General features: G+C 40.6%; 1 protein-coding gene across 1 annotated transcript in view; it reads left to right on the forward strand.

Moving 5' to 3' along the window:
* Positions 1–17,922, forward strand: part of TMEM87B (transmembrane protein 87B) — a 58,335-nt gene that overhangs the window by 24,739 nt on the left and 15,674 nt on the right. Inside the window, exons 7-11 of the mRNA XM_069769215.1 lie at positions 81–177; positions 12,791–12,852; positions 13,879–14,062; positions 14,145–14,244; positions 15,476–15,569. Of these exons, the coding sequence (XP_069625316.1) occupies positions 81–177; positions 12,791–12,852; positions 13,879–14,062; positions 14,145–14,244; positions 15,476–15,569 (537 nt within the window). The remainder of the gene's footprint in view (positions 1–80; positions 178–12,790; positions 12,853–13,878; positions 14,063–14,144; positions 14,245–15,475; positions 15,570–17,922) is intronic.

Genomic DNA, 17,922 nt, shown 5'->3' on the forward strand with positions numbered 1-17,922 from the left:
AAAAATGAATCCAAATGAACGTTAAATACACTTTTGGGATTCCTGATGTGGTATTAAAACCTTCATATGTTTGTATTCAGCACCTGGATTATGTGGTCCAGACTCAGCAAGATGGACCCCATGCTTTTGTAGTCCGAGTGTCTTCAGATTCAAAGGATCAAAAATGGAGTTTAACAGGTATCAAGTGAAATTGGGTAACTCACTAGAAATATTTTACTAAGTATCTGAATAGTGAATTATCAAGCGAAGTCTCATGATTATAAAGGTCATAGACATTAGATTAAAGGGAACCTGTCACCCCCAAAATCGATGGTGAGGTAAGCTCACCGTCATCAGGGGCTTATCTACAGCATTCTGTAATGCTGTATATGAGCCCCCGATGTAACCTGAAAGATGAGAAAAAGAGGTTAGATTATACTCACCCAGGGGGGGTCCTGCTGCGGTCCGGTCAAATGGGTGTCTCAGGTCCGCTCTGGTGCCTCCTATCCTCATTCCATGATGTCCTCTTCTGGTCTTCACGCCGCGGTTTCGGCGCAGGCGTACTTTGCCCTGTTGAGGGCAGAGCAAAGTACTGCAGTGCGCAGGCGCCGGGCCTCTCTGACCTTTCCGGTGCCTGCGCACTGCAGTACTTTGCTCTGCCTTCAACAGGACAGATAAAGTACGCCTGCGCCTGCGCCGCGGCGTGAAGACCAGAAGAGGACGTCATGGAATGAAGATAGGAGGCACCGGAGCGGAATGAAGATGGGAGGCGCTGTACTGGACCTGAGACACCCATTGGAGCAGGACCGCCCCTGGGTGAGTATAATCTAACCTCTTTTTCTCCTCTTTCAGGGAACATCAGCGGCTTATCTACAGCATTACAGAATGCTGTGGATAAGCCCCTGATGACGGTGAGCTTTCCTCACCATCGATTTTGGGGGTGACAGGTTCCCTTTAATGTTGACTGAACCCACAAAGGGATAAATTGATTAAATTGACATTTGTGGGTTCAGTCAACATTGATCTAATGTGTTGGAAGAACTGGACAGATACATTTGTTTTCCCTGGAGAATGGCTTCTGTCAGAGGCCTGTAATACTGACTTGCTGCCCTCCTCCTTTACAGAAAACATGCATGTGTTACCGAACTGGGCACCCATGTGTATAGGGATGGGAAAGAATTTTATAATTTATTAATATTTCTTATATAGCGCCATTAATTCCACAGCACTTTACAAACATTATTCACACGGTCCCCAATGGGGTTCAAAATCTACAGTCCCTTTCAGTATGTCTTTAGAATATGGAGGAAATCGGAGAACCTGAAGGAAACCCACGCAAACATGGGGAGAACATACAAACTCCTTGCAGATGTTGTCCTTGGTGGGATTTGAACCCAGGAACCCAGCACTGCAAGGCTGTAGTGCTAACCACTGAGCCACTGTGCTGCCCAAAGATTGATGTTTTATAAAGTTTTCTCCAGGTGGTACTATAACCCTCAAATACGTAACATGATATATCCCTCTCAATCCCCTCTTTGTTAGAGGAAGTGTAGAGAGATATGTAAATAGTCTCTTCAGAGAAGAAGAGGACTACAACTCTAGTGCCACCTATTGGAAGTAGCAATCCTAAAAGTCAATGTCGACATTTTAACAAGCCTTGGCACATGACTTAGGATAAAAACCAAACCATAATCTCAATTTGCAGAAACTGTTTCGGGTACCGCTTCTCATCAGTGCAAAGTGTGAGATCTGGTTTGGCTGTGAGAGGTGTCTGACCGAGATCCAAGGGGTAATGATTGTTACTTCTTATAGGTGGCACTAGTGTTCTAGTCCTCTTCCTCTCTGAAGAGACAATTTGCATATTACATTTCCCAGAAGACCATTGCAAGGCTTTAAAGTCTCCTCACCTTGGCATGGCATTCTTGACATGCCACTCTCTGCAAGAAAAAATGTACCCTTTGTGGAGAGAGAGAAATTCTATCTCACAATTTTTGGAATTGTCCTATTTTAAAAAGAATGTGGCAAGATAGCCAAGATCTCTTATTTAAACTTACTAATGCAAGAATCACACTTACTCCCCAACTAATACTATTTTCAATAGGATTAGATGATTTACCAGTTAAGGTTCGCCATATTACCGTATATGTCAAATACTCTTTACACACTTAATAGCAACTAAATGGAAGCACCCTTATCCTCCAACGCACAGAATAAGACAGAATCTCACTACATAACATGTTTGAGTAGAACTGCGCAATGAGGGATAAACAGCTTAAAAGATGCTCATTAAGGTGGAATCTATGGATTAATAGGTTTACACATATGTTAAGTATAAAAATGTACATTAAAGAGTGATCAATATGTTTTTATGTAAATTGCACATTCAGAACTATTTGTTATATTGTTATATGTTCCAATGTATTCAGTGTATGTACCACTACTATATATATATATATATATATATATATATATATATATATATATATATATATATATATATATATATATATATATATATATATATATATATATATATATATATATATATATATATATAGTGGGGCAAAAAAGTATTTAGTCAGTCAGCAATAGTGCAAGTTCCACCACTTAAAAAGATGAGGCGTCTGTAATTTACATCATAGGTAGACCTCAACTATGGGTGACAAACTGAGAAAAAAAAAATCCAGAAAATCACATTGTCTGTTTTTTAACATTTTATTTGCATATTATGGTGGAAAATAAGTATTTGGTCAGAAACAAAATTTGATCTCCATACTTTGTAATATATCCTTTGTTGGCAATGACAGAGGTCAAACGTTTTCTGTAAGTCTTCACAAGGTTGCCACACACTGTTGTTGGTATGTTGGCCCATTCCTCCATGCAGATCTCCTCTAGAGCAGTGATGTTTTTGGCTTTTCGCTTGGCAACACGGACTTTCAACTCCCTCCAAAGGTTTTCTATAGGGTTGAGATCTGGAGACTGGCTAGGCCACTCCAGGACCTTGAAATGCTTCTTACGAAGCCACTCCTTCGTTGCCCTGGCGGTGTGCTTTGGATCATTGTCATGTTGAAAGACCCAGCCACGTTTCATCTTCAATGCCCTTGCTGATGGAAGGAGGTTTGCACTCAAAATCTCACGATACATGGCCCCATTCATTCTTTCATGTACCCGGATCAGTCGTCCTGGCCCCTTTGCAGAGAAACAGCCCCAAAGCATGATGTTTCCACCACCATGCTTTACAGTAGGTATGGTGTTTGATGGATGCAAATCAGTATTCTTTTTCCTCCAAACACGACAAGTTGTGTTTCTACCAAACAGTTCCTGTTTGGTTTCATCAGATCATAGGACATTCTCCCAAAACTCCTCTGGATCATCCAAATGCTCTCTAGCAAACTTCAGATGGGCCCGGACATGTACTGGCTTAAGCAGTGGGACACGTCTGGCACTGCAGGATCTGAGTCCATGGTGGCGTAGTGTGTTACTTATGGTAGGCCTTGTTACATTGGTCCTCTCTGCAGTTCATTCACTAGGTCCCCCCGCGTGGTTCTGGGATTTTTGCTCACCGTTCTTGTGATCATTCTGACCCCACAGGGTGGGATTTTGCGTGGAGCCCCAGATCGAGGGAGATAATCAGTGGTCTTGTATGTCTTCCATTTTCTAATTATTGCTCCCACTGTTGATTTCTTCACTCCAAGCTGGTTGGCTATTGCAAATTCAGTCTTCCCAGCCTGGTGCAGGGCTACAATTTTGTTTCTGGTGTCCTTTGACAGCTCTTTGGTCTTCACCATAGTGGAGTTTGGAGTCAGACTGTTTGAGGGTGTGCACAGGTGTCTTTTTATACTGATAACAAGTTTAAACAGGTGCCATTACTACAGGTAATGAGTGGAGGAAAGAGGAGACTCTTAAAGAAGAAGTTACAGGTCTGTGAGAGCCAGAAATCTTGATTGTTTGTTTCTGACCAAATACTTATTTTCCACCATAATATGCAAATAAAATGTTAAAAAAAACAGACAATAGGGGATAAACTATAGTCTAATTAACATATATGCTCCGAACACACCAGATGCACAGTTCCAAGTTAAAATACTGGAGGGTATGGCGGGGTGGGATACATCCAGGGTGGTCATGGGTGGAGACTTCAATGAGGTGGCTGATGCCTCTATGGACAGATCTAGTTCGACAGTCACCCATAGATCAACACAAGGAAATAACATTCAATCACTATCAAAACATCTAGATCTGGTGGATGTTTGGAGACTGCAGCACCCTCTAGATAGGGACTATTCCCATTATTCTCACGTGCACGACTCCCACGCAAGGATACTGTTGGCTACTACACTCCTCAATACTCCCCACACTAATTCAAACAGACATTCTCAACATCCACATCTCAGATCATGCTCCAGTGACATTTAAATCTAGACTGACATCCCCAATACATCAGGAGAGGGGGTGGCGTTTTCCTTCCCACCTTTATCAATCAGATGACTTCTAGAAACACCTGCAAATGTCTTGGGAAGCTTATAAACAGGATAATCGTATTCATTTAAATGACTCACAATTATTCTGGATGGCGTCAAAAGCAGTAATAAGAGGTCAGATTATCTCCTATGTCAGTCATAAAAAGAAAGAACTAGCAAAAAGAACCATAGATGCTCAAATCTCGTTGACCCAGGCCTACAAGGCATTTAAGTCCAACAATAACCCATTAACAAAAGCACAGTTCTTAGAGGCCAGAGAGGGGGCGGATGCATTGGCACATGAAAGAGCCATGTTAAATCTGGATTACCAGAAACACAAATTTTACAAGTGGGGCAACAAACCGGGTAGGGTACTGGCTTCACTTACAAAGCCGTACAGGAATAGAGCAAAGATACACAAAATACAACACCGCAACGGACATCAAATAACTAATGACGCAGAAATAGTGGAAGAATTTAGACTTTTTTTCAGTGAATTATATAAAGCAGATTCTGGGGGGAGAGAAGGAGGAGAAAACTTCCTCGAAAGTCATTTAGCACCAACATTAACTGAGGATGAGAGGGAGGCGATCAACGCCCCCATATCCACTACGGAAATCTTGCAGGTTATCAATAATCTCAAGGTTTCCAAGGCACCGGGCCCAGACGGGTTTAGCAACGAACATTACAAGATGCTGGGACCTAGCTTGGCACCCCACCTTTGTGAACTATACAATGAAGCGGTTAGGGGAGGATGTCTCCCAGACCGATTCAACGAGGCGGTAGTTATAGTACTGCCAAAGCCGGGCAAAGACCATATGCAGGTGGAAGGATACAGGCCAATATCCCTACTTAACTCCGACTTTAAAATATTTACCAAAATTTTGGCTGACAGACTTCAAAGGATCATCCCTAACTTAATCTCACCACAACAAACAGGATTTGTTCACGGAAAATCTATCACATACAATATTAGAACGGCCATAGGAGCTATATCTTATTGTAGAGCACAAAAACATACCAAATCAATCGTGGTAAGCCTGGATGCCGATAAGGCTTTTGATAGAGTGGCATGGGACTACTTACACGACCTACTAGCAATCCGTAATTTTGGCCCCTGGTTTTGTGAAGCAGTTAAAACAATTTATAAAAATCCGATGTCCAGGATGTCAGTGAATAACATTCTATCTAAACCATTCGAAATTCAACGGGGAACTCGCCAGGGTTGCCCTTTGTCCCCTCTGCTATTTAATTTGGCACTGGACACGCTCCTGAAAACACTGCAGAATGAAAAGTCCTTTGAAGGGGTTAGGGTGGGAACAAACTCTGTTAAACTTTCAGCATTTGCGGATGATATTCTTTTATTTATCGCCAATCCTGCCCGTGCAATCCCGGCTATTATGAGAATACTAAAAGATTTTGGTTCGTGTTCGGGTTTTAAAGTTAATTATAATAAATCAGAGGCCCTGGCAATTTTTAGAACTGGGAGGCTGCATGATCCAGAGTTCCCGTTTCATTGGAGTCATGGGTCTATAAAATATCTGGGGATTTGGTTGACAGCAGAAATGTCTAATTTATACACAGCCAATTATAAACCACTAATATCTTCAATAATCAATCTCCTCCACTCATGGAAACACTTCACACTATCATTTTCAGGCAGATGCCACTTAATTAAAATGATAGTGTTCCCTAAACTGCTATATGCCTTTCAGACCCTGCCCCTTCTGTTGTCCAAGACAGACCTTAGCTTACTTAACTCCAGGTTTCGGAAATTTATTTGGGGGGTGGGAGGTAGGACGCGTATTGGCCTTGCTAGACTGCAGGCGACAAAAAAAGATGGAGGAGTAAATTTTCCAGACATAGGCAGGTACAACCTTGCGGCTAACTTCAGATTCGCCACAGATTGGATAAGGGGTATCTCTCATTTTGCCAAAGTGAGTTTGGAACAACAGATGTGCCCAAATATCTCGCTAGCGGCATTACTACATATGAGGGGGGAGGAGATTCCGGCGGAAATACAGGAATACCCAACGCTATGGCAGACGGTGTTGACTTGGAGACGATGCAGGAGACTATGTGGACTGAGTGCTGGGACTTCCCCTTTTCAACCATTCCTTAAGAACCCAAGATTTTTGGGGGGCAAGGCTCCTTTAATTTACACTCAATTGGCGACTCAGGGATGCAGACAGGCAATAGATCTGCTAGACCTTAATTTTTCTGTATTTTCTTTTGAATCTGCATCGCTCCGATTCTAATCGTTTGGCAACAATCCCTTCTTGTTTCTTCAGGCACGCAGTCTAGTTCAAAAATGCCTTCCTATAGGGGAGACAGAGGGAGAGAGGACTAGTCTAGATGGCTTTATTAGAAACACGAAGTCTCAACCAACGTCAATAAGCTCTATTTACTCAGTATTAAGAAGGAAATGGTCATGGGAAGGTTTGACCACAGGGGTCGCATGGTGGTCTGGGGATCTTACAGGTTACCAAGCAGGAGACTTTCTTGAAGCAACCATGACACAAAAGAAATTTATCACGTACAGCAGCTACACTGACATGGCCCTTCTAATCCTACATAGAGCCTATATCACTCCCTACTTGCAATCAAGAATGTCTCCCTCAGGTGTGTACTTATGCTCAAAATGTAAAGCGCGTAACACTGACATTTTCCATCATTTGTGGAGCTGCTCAAAGATCCGGGATATATGGGTCAATGTACACTCTGAGCTACAGAGGCTATGTGGGATCAGCTTCACACTCACGCCGCAATGGGCCATCTTTAACATCATAGACGAGGCAAATCAGAATTGGCCTAAACACATTAAGGCAACTTTGGTGTTCTGGGCCTCGGCCACCAGAAAAAGCATACTACAACATTGGCAGAATCCAATGGCCCCATCGCTCTCTCTTATACACACAGAGGTCAATTTTTTGTTTAAAATGGAGTGGTTGGAGGCTCAGTCTAATAAGGAGAGGTTATCGAGCAAATTTTTGAATACATGGTCTCTTTTTATTCCCTCGCTTCCTCTAGAAATCAGGGAGAGGTTACGAGCCCAATTTGAAAATACGCAATGGTATTTGCTGAAACGGATAAGTGGTCATTCACCAATTCCATAATCTTATGGCTACAGATGCGCACACAGAGGTTAGGTGGGAGGGTTATGGGTGGGCTTAAGGGAAGGGAGTTACTGTTGAATTAACTACTTTTATATGACTGCTTTGTTTTATGTTGAGAAACTCAATAAACAGATTTATAAAAAAAAAACAAAAAAAAAGACAATGTGATTTTCTGAATTTTCTTTCCTCAGTTTGTCTCCCATAGTTGAGGTCTACCTATGATGTAAATTACAGACGCCTCTCATCTTTTTAAGTGGCGGAACTTGCACTATTTCTGACTGACTAAATACTTTTTTTCCCCACTGTGTAAAATATTTGAACGAGAGAGATTGATGTTGGCTTAATGAGTTGAATACTGTAAGGCTTTGTGCACAGATTGCATTTTTGCCGTGCAGATTTGACACAAAACCTGAAGGTATCAGAAGTCTGAAGTCTCAGGCATACGTTGCTAATTTGTGACTTGCAGGTTTAAATCTTCAGAATGTCAAAAAAAATGCAGCGGTTTCAATAAAAAGAAAAGAAAGGATGTAAAGTTACTAGGAGGAAGAGGAAACACAACCCCATGACATATTATAATATTGCATCCTTTGGTATCTTGCATGTGGAGGATATTGTACAGCTTTCTGTTAATCTAATAAATGAAAAAAATTACATTCCCTGCCCTCCCATTTTTTGTAACCAGCAAAGGTAAAGAAGACAGCTGATGTTATCGGGCTTGGAAGGTCCCTAGTTATTGAGCTCTTTCCAGCCTAAAAATACCAGCCTGCATCCACGCTTGAAATGGAGCATCACATGAGATGCTCCAGTTCTGGTGCCTTGCTTTGGCTGTTCCGTATGCCCTGATGCATTGGCAATCGGGGCAGTGGTGCTTGCGGTTGAATTCCGCTGTGAAGTGTTCAAAAACAAGCTGACATCAAGCCCTGGTGCTAACCCAGTAATAAAGGGAAACACACACAAAAAAATGCTTTGACATAAACTCTTCCCAACTCTTTCCTTGGTTCACCACTTAATTAAAAACAAAATCCCACGCACATCATATGTAGTAAACTAAATCCACATATGTAAATCTGAAAATAACATACACACAAAACACAGAGAAATACACTTTCCCTTGGTCACCACTTTATTTATAAAAAAAAGCAGATCTGACGTAGTCCATCGAATCCTCTGTACAACGCCTATGGAGCCAAGTCCTGACGCTCCATAGGTTTGCAGACTGCCACTTCTGGTTTACGTAACACTGTGCGAGACCTGGCGACTCTGAAGAGTAGTGATGTCAGTAACTCAGTGACCTCACAGCTCTTCTGTCCTTCCAGGTCACTTACAGCGCAGCATAACCCTGAAGTGGCTGTTTGCAAATCCTACAGAGTGTCAGAACGAGGCTCCATAGGCTTTGTACGTTAGATTAGGAGGACTTCGTCGGACATACGTGGGAATTTTTTAAGAAAAATAAAGTGGTGAACCAGCGAAAGTGTCGGGTAGTGTTTATTTCAACAAAGATTTTTTTGTGTTTCCTTTTTATTACTGGATTAGTAATTGGGGTGTCTGTTAAACACCTCTCCATTACTAGTACAAAACCTTGATGACAACTGTGTTTACTCCTTCCCCCATGACAGCACCACGGGGAGAGGGGATCTGCCCTTCAGGGACAGGAAACCTACAAATAAAAGGGCGGTACCTCTCCCTCGCATCAGTTGGTTTCCTGTCCCTGACGGAGAACCTTCAGTTCGGCGTACCTGAAAGGTGAAGATCGGGATGAAGATGGTTCATACAGCGGGAAGGCCCCTGCCGCGGTGTTCTGAAGCCGCCACCGCTAGCAACTAAAGATCTTACAGGGTAAGGGGGGGGAGGGTGCAGCTGCAGCACCATATTCAAGTGCAGGGCTTCTGGGTGTCCTACCAGCGCACACGTGGAGACGCCCCGAAGCGCCCCCTGATTACGCGGCTAGGGAAGTCATGTGACATGGAGGAACTTCCGGATACATCTAGCATAGGCTTTCAGTATCTGTTGTTTCAGATGCTGCACAGCCCGTATCGTAAGGCAATTGTCTATGCTGTGAAGATACGAGATGTGCAGCATCTGAAACCAAGGATACTCGAAGCTTGTGTTAGCATTTCTTCTGTGGTGTTGCTATCAGTGTGTCAAGAGTGGGAGAAGAGAGTTGCATTGACAATCCAACACAATGGGCAGCACTTTGAACACATTTTAGAAGTGGTCATAAACTTGTAAATAACTCATGAAAGAATAAGGTTATGTTAAACCAAGCACACCATTGTTTTTTCTTGTGAAATTCTCAATAAGTTTGATGTGTCACATGACCCTCTTCCCATTGAAAAAAATAAAGTTGGATTCAAAATGGCCGCCATGGTCACCACCCATCTTGAAACGTTTTCCCCCTCCCATATACTAATGTGCCACAAACAGGAAGTTGATATTACCAACCATTCCCATTTTATTTAGGTGTATCGATATAAATGGCCCACCCTGTATATCAAAGAAGTTTATCAACCGCATACACACATCATGAGAGTAAATAGAGATACATAATACATATAGACCAGATGAGTAAAGGTGACAACAAATTACAGGGATACTGGGCACTGCAAGTGTCTAGAGGCATGCACACAAAACACATTGCAGGGTAGAATCTGCAAATCTAAAATGTAACAGTGGCAAATCTATACAGTATTAGTTGGTCCATGAAACAATCCCTAATATAGTCATAAAACGTGAAATAAACCCAGGGGCTCAATTTCTACACCCTAATCAGGCTGGGAAAAGACAGACCCACAAAATCATCCATAAGTAAAGTGCCGCAAATAGTGCTACCAACAAGTTGCTTACCCATGTGGGGACCTCAGTGTCAACTTGTTACAGCCCCTATGCACATTTCGTGTGGTGGGCTTCCTTGGGGAGCTATGTGAAAAAGGGGTTGGAATGATGCCTGGTGACCAGCACCTTAAAAGTTCAGGTAGCAGCTGTAGGAGCCTTATACAATCAAGACATATCAGGCAATCCATGGATAGCACGATTTATTAGAGCCTCTGCAAGATCTAGGCCCATTATAAGCCAGAAATTGGCGCCATAGGATCTAAATTTAGTCCTATCAACCCTTACAGGTCCTCCCTTTGAACCCCTGGATTCGGTCCCTCTCAAGGTTCTGTCCCTTAAAACGGTCCTTCTAGGGGCTCCATCATCAGCCCAGAGAGTAAGCGACATACGGGCCACCCTTCACGAAGATCCTAGAGGATAGGGTAATTTTAAAACCTGATCCTGCTTACTTGCCCAAGGTAGCATCTCGGTTCCACAGGTCCCAAGAGGTAGTCCTTTCCTTCCTTTTGTTCTATCCCCAAAAATATGGAGGAAGAAAAATTCCACACCTTAGATGTAAAAAGATGTTTGGTTCAGTACCTAGAGTCCACCCAGGGGTGTATGAAGGAAAGATCTCTGTTCATATGCTTTCTTGGGCATAGGAAAGGGACTCAACGCCTCCAAAAGTACCTTGGCAAGATGGATAAAAGATGCAATAGCGTTGGCCTACTCATCTAGTGGGAATGTCGCCCCAGAGGGCCTAAGAGCTCATTCTACAAGAGCAGTGGCAACTTCCTGGGCAGAAAAGTCGGAGGTATCAATAGAGCAGATCTGTAAGGCTGCCACTTGATCATCATCTTCTACCTTTTTCAAGCACTGTCTGCTGGTCCTAACCTCTTCATCTGACCTAACCTTTGGGAGAAGGGTTCTATAGGCTGTGGTCGCTCCCTAAGATACAATTCTCTGTTATTCTCTCTGTGGTGCTGTCATGGGGGAAGGAGAAAGACATAGTTACTTACCGGTAACGGGATTTCTCAGCACCCATGACAGCACCTGTTTATTCCTTCCCGTCAAGTGTGGGTGAGTACGCTTTTACTGTTTGAGGTGTGATTTATGCATAAACACGGTGTTTTCTGATTAGTATGATATGCTCTGTAAACCAACTGATGCGAGGGAGAGGTACTGCCCTTTTATCTGTAGATTTCCTGTCCCTGAAGGGCAGATCCCCTCTCTCCCTGGTGCTGTCATGGGCTCTGAGAAATCCAGCTACCGGTAAGTAACTATGTCTTTTGGACACTTCACAGCTGACATCAATCCTGGACACCATTATCCCGATTGCCACCACATCAGGGCAATTGGGAAGGGCCTTGCAAAGCACCAGAATTGGGGCATCATCACATGATGCTCCTATTCTGGATCGGATGACGGCTGGTATTTTTAGGCTGGGAAGGGCCCAATACCCAAGGACCTTCCCAGTCTCAGCTGTCTGCTTTAACTTTGCTGGTGGCAAAGAATGGGGGGACCCCACATAGTTTTTTTTTTTTTTTTCATTTATTCGGTTAAATAGAAAGTTGTACAATAACCTCCACACACAAGGCACTAATCTGTCTTGAGGTTGTGAAATCATATATCTGCCGGAAACCTGTCTGTTTGTCTAGCTTCTATCGATCTATATCTTTTATACAAGCTTTCTTTTTCTTTTTTTTCAACTAGCTTTATAAGCTACAAATAGCAATCATTGCTGAACAAAAATCCAGGTGAAAAATGCATGTAAAAACGCATCAAAAACATGCGTATTGTGTGCTGCATTTTTCCTGCCAAAAGATTCCAAGAGTTGCATCCAAATACTTGATATGTGCACATAACTTAATAGCTTTAATTTGTTATTAATATGCAGTTTAATTTCTTAGCTTTTCTATCCTACCACTGCTTTCTGGTAATTAAAGGGGATCTATCAGCACATTTTTGCTAGCTCATCTAAGAGCAGTGTACTGAAGGCAAAGGGACCCTGAATTCAATGATGTGTCACTTAGTTTACTGGGTGCAGCTGTTTGACACAATCAGAGCTTTCAGATTTGTAATGAGGTAGAACTGAGAACGCTAACCCCCCCCCCCCACCACCACTACCACCAGGCTCTCCATGTACATAGGCAATGATGTGCTTATCGCAGGGGGAGTAGGCCGAACTGTTGTAGTTTAGCAATGTTAATCTTTTTGTGATTAATCCTTTCACCGTTAGTAAACAGAACTCACTTTAACAAGTGACACATCCCTGAATTCTGTGTTTCAGCCTTTGGCACTTTACCTTTAAACCCTGTATTTGCAATTCGAATGCAGTGGTGCTGATTCCAGTGCCGTGTAAATATGGGACCCCAAAGCTGTATGATGTGAGAATACACAAGCCTTCTGTTTCTTCCCTGACAGTGTCTACCTCAATGGAAGGCCCTCATGGGTACATCTCTGCCTCAGAATGGCCGTTGATGATTGTAAGTAAATAATAATTGTAGTCTCTGCTTATAGACACACTTATAGTGTTCCAATAGGGAAACTGACAGTTGATTCATTATTTTGCGGTGTTTAAAGAAAACATAGCTTAAAATGCCAGCTTGCCAAAAGGGACTTGATAGTCCGATGAAGTGCCCGGCTAGCATCTTCCTGCCCAGCTATACTTGATTGAGAGTATATGGTTAACAGCAGCACTCATGGGAGATATTTCTAGGTATACATTTTTATTCTTCTGCACAGCAGTTCACCACAGTGGTAAATAACAATATAGTGAAGGAAAAGGCAAAAAATCTCTTTACAAGCGATTTCTTAACGTTTTGACCCGAGCCCGGGTCTTTCTCAAAGTCTCTAAAAGTCAAAACAACAATCATCAGTGTCTTGTACAAAACAGAGCTGACAATAATTCACAGATAATAATACAAAAGTAACAGTGGCAAAAGTACCATAAATAACAAACACTGTAACTTTCAATCAAAATAAAAAAGGGGGAGAATAAGGTAGCCCCCCACGGTTAACAATGTGAGATATTTATGGAAAAAAGGAACAAGGTATATAGAAGAGAAAATGAATGTCAAAAATGAAGTGGCGGTGAAACTAAAGGAAAAGCTATGGTAGAACAATGATCCAGACAATGCAATAAGAATAAAAATAGGGATGAAATTAAATGAATGATTTTTTTTTTTTTTTAATTAAACATTTTTCAAAATAAAAATAAAGGGGAAGTAGAAAACTGAAAAAAAATGGAAAATTGATGGAAAAATAAAGGGGATTCTCTAATGCAAAAACTGAAAAAGAACAATGAATAAGTATAAAAACAGATGAAATGATGAAAAAGTGAAAATAATAAAAAAATAAAATTATTTTATATATTTTTTTTTTTATATTTATTTTCACACTTTCATCCGATGGGATATAACCACAAACACATAATTCACGACTGTGTAATTGCATGAATACATGACTGACACGACAGGATATCACCACGTGAATTCCTTCTATCTTTGCAGTTCTACATGGTGATGTGCATTATGTACATTGTGCTTGGACTGATGTGGTTCATCTGGTCGGCCTGCTATTGGAAGGACTTGTTAAGGATCCAGTTTTGGATCGCAGCTCTCATTTTCCTAGGAATGCTGGAAAAAGCCATGTTTTATGCTGAATATCAGAATATAAATAGCATCGGAGTGTCCTGTAAGTTATTTTCCTAGAAATATTCCAGACATTAAAATTTCACAAGCACATGTTTAATTGCTATTTATTTCCCTCTTTGTAGCTACTGGTCTGCTGGTATTTGCAGAGTTGGTATCTGCTGTTAAAAGAACACTGGCTCGGTTATTAGTCACCATTGTCAGCTTGGGATATGGTATAGTAAAGTAAGTGATTTTTTTTTAAGGCCTTCTGCATGTATTACTTTAAGACTACACTATCGTGATATCTCTCTGTCCATGCTTTGTGGTTTATAGACTCCTAATACAACACTTTTAGGATCTATGGGGCCTATGGTTTCCTTAGTTTTTATTTTTATTCTGATGGAATACATATGGTGTACATTAGAAAAAACATTGATTACTTATTAAAAGCCAATATCACTTTCTGACCTTCCAGTATTGAGGCAACGTACTGACTGTGTGGGTGTATTAGGTCTCATAGCCACAGGTTATATTTTGGCATTGGTGTTTTTGGAGCAAAAGCTTCTAACTTTGCAATCTGGATGTTTGCATTTTTCATGTCCTTAATGTGTTTGTACCCATAATAAATTCAGTTCCTTTACCTCCAACCAACAATCAGACAAAATTCACACTTTTTTTTGAGAAAAAGACAAAGACTGGAGAATCTCTTTACTTAAACATATGTTCATCACATTAAAAAAAAAAGTTTTTAATGTTCTCTAACAACTTGTATTTAAGTTTCTACCGTATATCCCATATTCTGTTGGTTTTCTTTGGGCCATTTATCTGTTTGTGCACAATTTATATGTTTGTACGGATCAAAAATACTTCATTATGCTGGAAGAATGGGACATCTTATAATGATTCCTAGAAGGAGGTCTTCGACTCTTGTGGGTGCGCAAAGTGGGAGAACTGTAGACAAACTCTTTCCTATTGCAATGTGATCCATCTGCCCTACCATTTTTATTTTCCACTTTTTAAAAAACCACCTCCTAATTCAGGTCTTGAAGTCTAGACATCATTTTATACGTATTATTTGAGACTTGTTTAGCAGTTTGCGATAAGGTCCTCTCATCATCCTCGTGAGTAAGAGTCATAACCATTGGTAGGGTGGCTTACAATGCACTAGGGTTAGACCAGAAGTATATGTGACATGAACATTGAACCCTTTATGAAAATGATGCTGTCAAGTGCATGAAATAAATCCTGCATTTTTACTCAATATTGGGAAAGTCCTTTTCCCTTTTGGTAAGAGTTTGTTGTGTTCAGAGTTCACACCAGGAGCATAGCAGAAATGGAAGAAAAAATAATGGGCAGGCAGCCTATTTAACACTTCATAACATCGGCAAATATTACAATATTGGTAATATTGAAATAAATACGTCTCCAATTGATTGTATATTAAATTGTCATCTGTTCTTGTTTCCTTGGGCAGGCCTCGATTAGGTGCCGTCATGCATCGTGTGGTTGGTATGGGCGTCCTGTACTTGGTATTCGCTACTGTTGAAGGAGTAATGAGAGTCATTGGGGTAAAATGTCTTTCTTTTGATAATGTTTATAGATTTTGAGGGTTGCTTTCACCAATCATCTTCTGCTGTTTGCACAATATCCGAGCCTTTTTGGTAACACTCCATTTTCAGCACTGATTAGTGTTAAGCTGACCATATGCATGATATGTTTGTCTGCCAAGCGAAAGATCGACTGACCTCTATCTCTCAATGCTCCCTCTTACACATGGATGCGCAACGTGGCCAAGCATGCTTGTTTTCTCAACAAAGAGAATGGTGAAAGCTGCTGCCGGACAGCAATGGCAATGGCTGGGCTTGCCTGAAAACAAAAGGATTTAAAGTCCAACTGCCTGATCCTTCTCTGCCTGGCATCATTGATGGGGAAGACTCTGGAGGCCCTAGTAGACATCAGCCGATCAGCGAGTTTAACCAACTTTAATGTGATTGGGGTCTTCAGCAAATACCTTGGTTTAAAGCCATGACATCTGCAGTTGACCTTTATTTTTCTATTGACAGATATCTGCATTCTACTCTCATTACTGCATTGATTTCTCAGGACAAATATACACATCCGCAAGAAATTGCTGAACAATTTGCGGGGTTGTACTCTGCCTTACATAATTTACAGGATGATAGAGATGCAATTCAACCAAAAACTATAGAAATAAACAAATTTCTTTCTAGAAACTAAATACAGATCAATTATCATTGCTAAACATCCCGATTTGAACACACGAAACTGACAAAGCTATAAAAACATTAAAGGAAAGTAAATCACCTGGACCAGATGGTCTACCTAATGAATATTATAACATTTTCAGTCACCATCTTTTAGATCCTCTAACGTGTATGTTTATTACAGCAATCAATGAAGGTAAATTTCCAAAGGAATCCTTACAGGCCACTGTAGTGGTTATTCCAAAATCGAATAATGATCCAGAGGTAATCCCAAGTTACAGGCCTATATCCCTCTTAAATTTGACATCAAGATTTAAGCCAAAATAATCTCAGAAAGGTTACTCAAAATGATGCCCTTCTTAATACATTCAGACCAAGTTGGATTCATTAAAGGGAGGCAAGCCTCTGACAGCACAAGAAGAGTACTAAATTTCATTTTGCATGTAGAAAAGCAAAAAATTCTTTCTATATTACTCTCTTGATGCCGAAAAAGAATTTGATTGCATTAATTGGGATTATATGGCAGTCACTCTAAAAAAAACAAAACAAAAAAACAAAAAAAAACAAACGGAATTCATGGACAAATCTTGAAATCTATAATGGGCTTATACTCTTGTCCCTCTACAAAAGTCCATGAGAATAATATATCATCTAACTCATTTTCTATCTACAACGGAATGCGGCAAGGTTGCCCATGATCCCCACTCTTATTCGACCTAATCATGGAACCTTTTGCCGAAATCATTAGAACAAGTTACTTAATAAAGGAAATACCATTTAACTTTAGGCACCATGAAATAAGTCTATTCGTGGATGACGCCCTAATCTTTACCACTGACCCTACCAATTCATTGAATTTCCCTATAACTGGGAAAAACAGCATATCCCATACTTAGGAATTATAATTACCAATTCTTTACATAAGGTAATAGATGTAAATCTGAATCTCCTACAAAAAAACAGATTAAAAAAAAATATTGAGAATTTTGATAAAACAAATACCTCATGGCTTGGTAAGATTCTTATACAGTGCTGTGCAAATTAATTGGGACAAAGCAAAAAAACACATTTTTGAATATTTAATAATAAAATGTTATAATGCACTGCTACATACTAATTCTGAAAATTACCTTTTTCCACTGGCTAGTTGACGAAGATTTATTAATTATATTAAAACTGGTTTGAATCACTGACTGGTAACCAACTTACGATTTTACTTAAAAAATGATTTGTCCCAATTAATTTGCACAGCAAATTACCAAAACTTCACTATATCTTTAGAACTGTTCCAATTCATATTCCAGATATATGGATTAAGAACTTCCATAATAGCAAATGTAAACATTTATTTGGAATAAAAAATCACCAAGAGTAGCCAAATCATTACTATATAAGAACAAAAGAAATGGAGGCATTGGTCTCCCAACTCTGAAGCGAATATAATGCAGAGCAGGAAATGGCCTATAGATGAAGCCAACACCAGCTGGGCAGCAATGGAAAAGTCTCACAATGGGAATTCTCCCTTAGGCGCTCTTATTGTTGCAAATTTACTAGACCAATCCCTCCTCTAGCACGAACCTTTTTTTTTTCTCTCTTGATTCTTCTTGGAAAAAAAATCTTCTTACTTGTTTAATTGAACAAATTTTAGATCACTGTTATGTTTTATTACTCACCTTATGGACTATAACTATAATCG

The sequence above is a fragment of the Ranitomeya imitator genome, chromosome 5, assembly GCF_032444005.1.
Source record: "Ranitomeya imitator isolate aRanImi1 chromosome 5, aRanImi1.pri, whole genome shotgun sequence".
Classification (NCBI taxonomy): domain Eukaryota; kingdom Metazoa; phylum Chordata; class Amphibia; order Anura; family Dendrobatidae; genus Ranitomeya; species Ranitomeya imitator.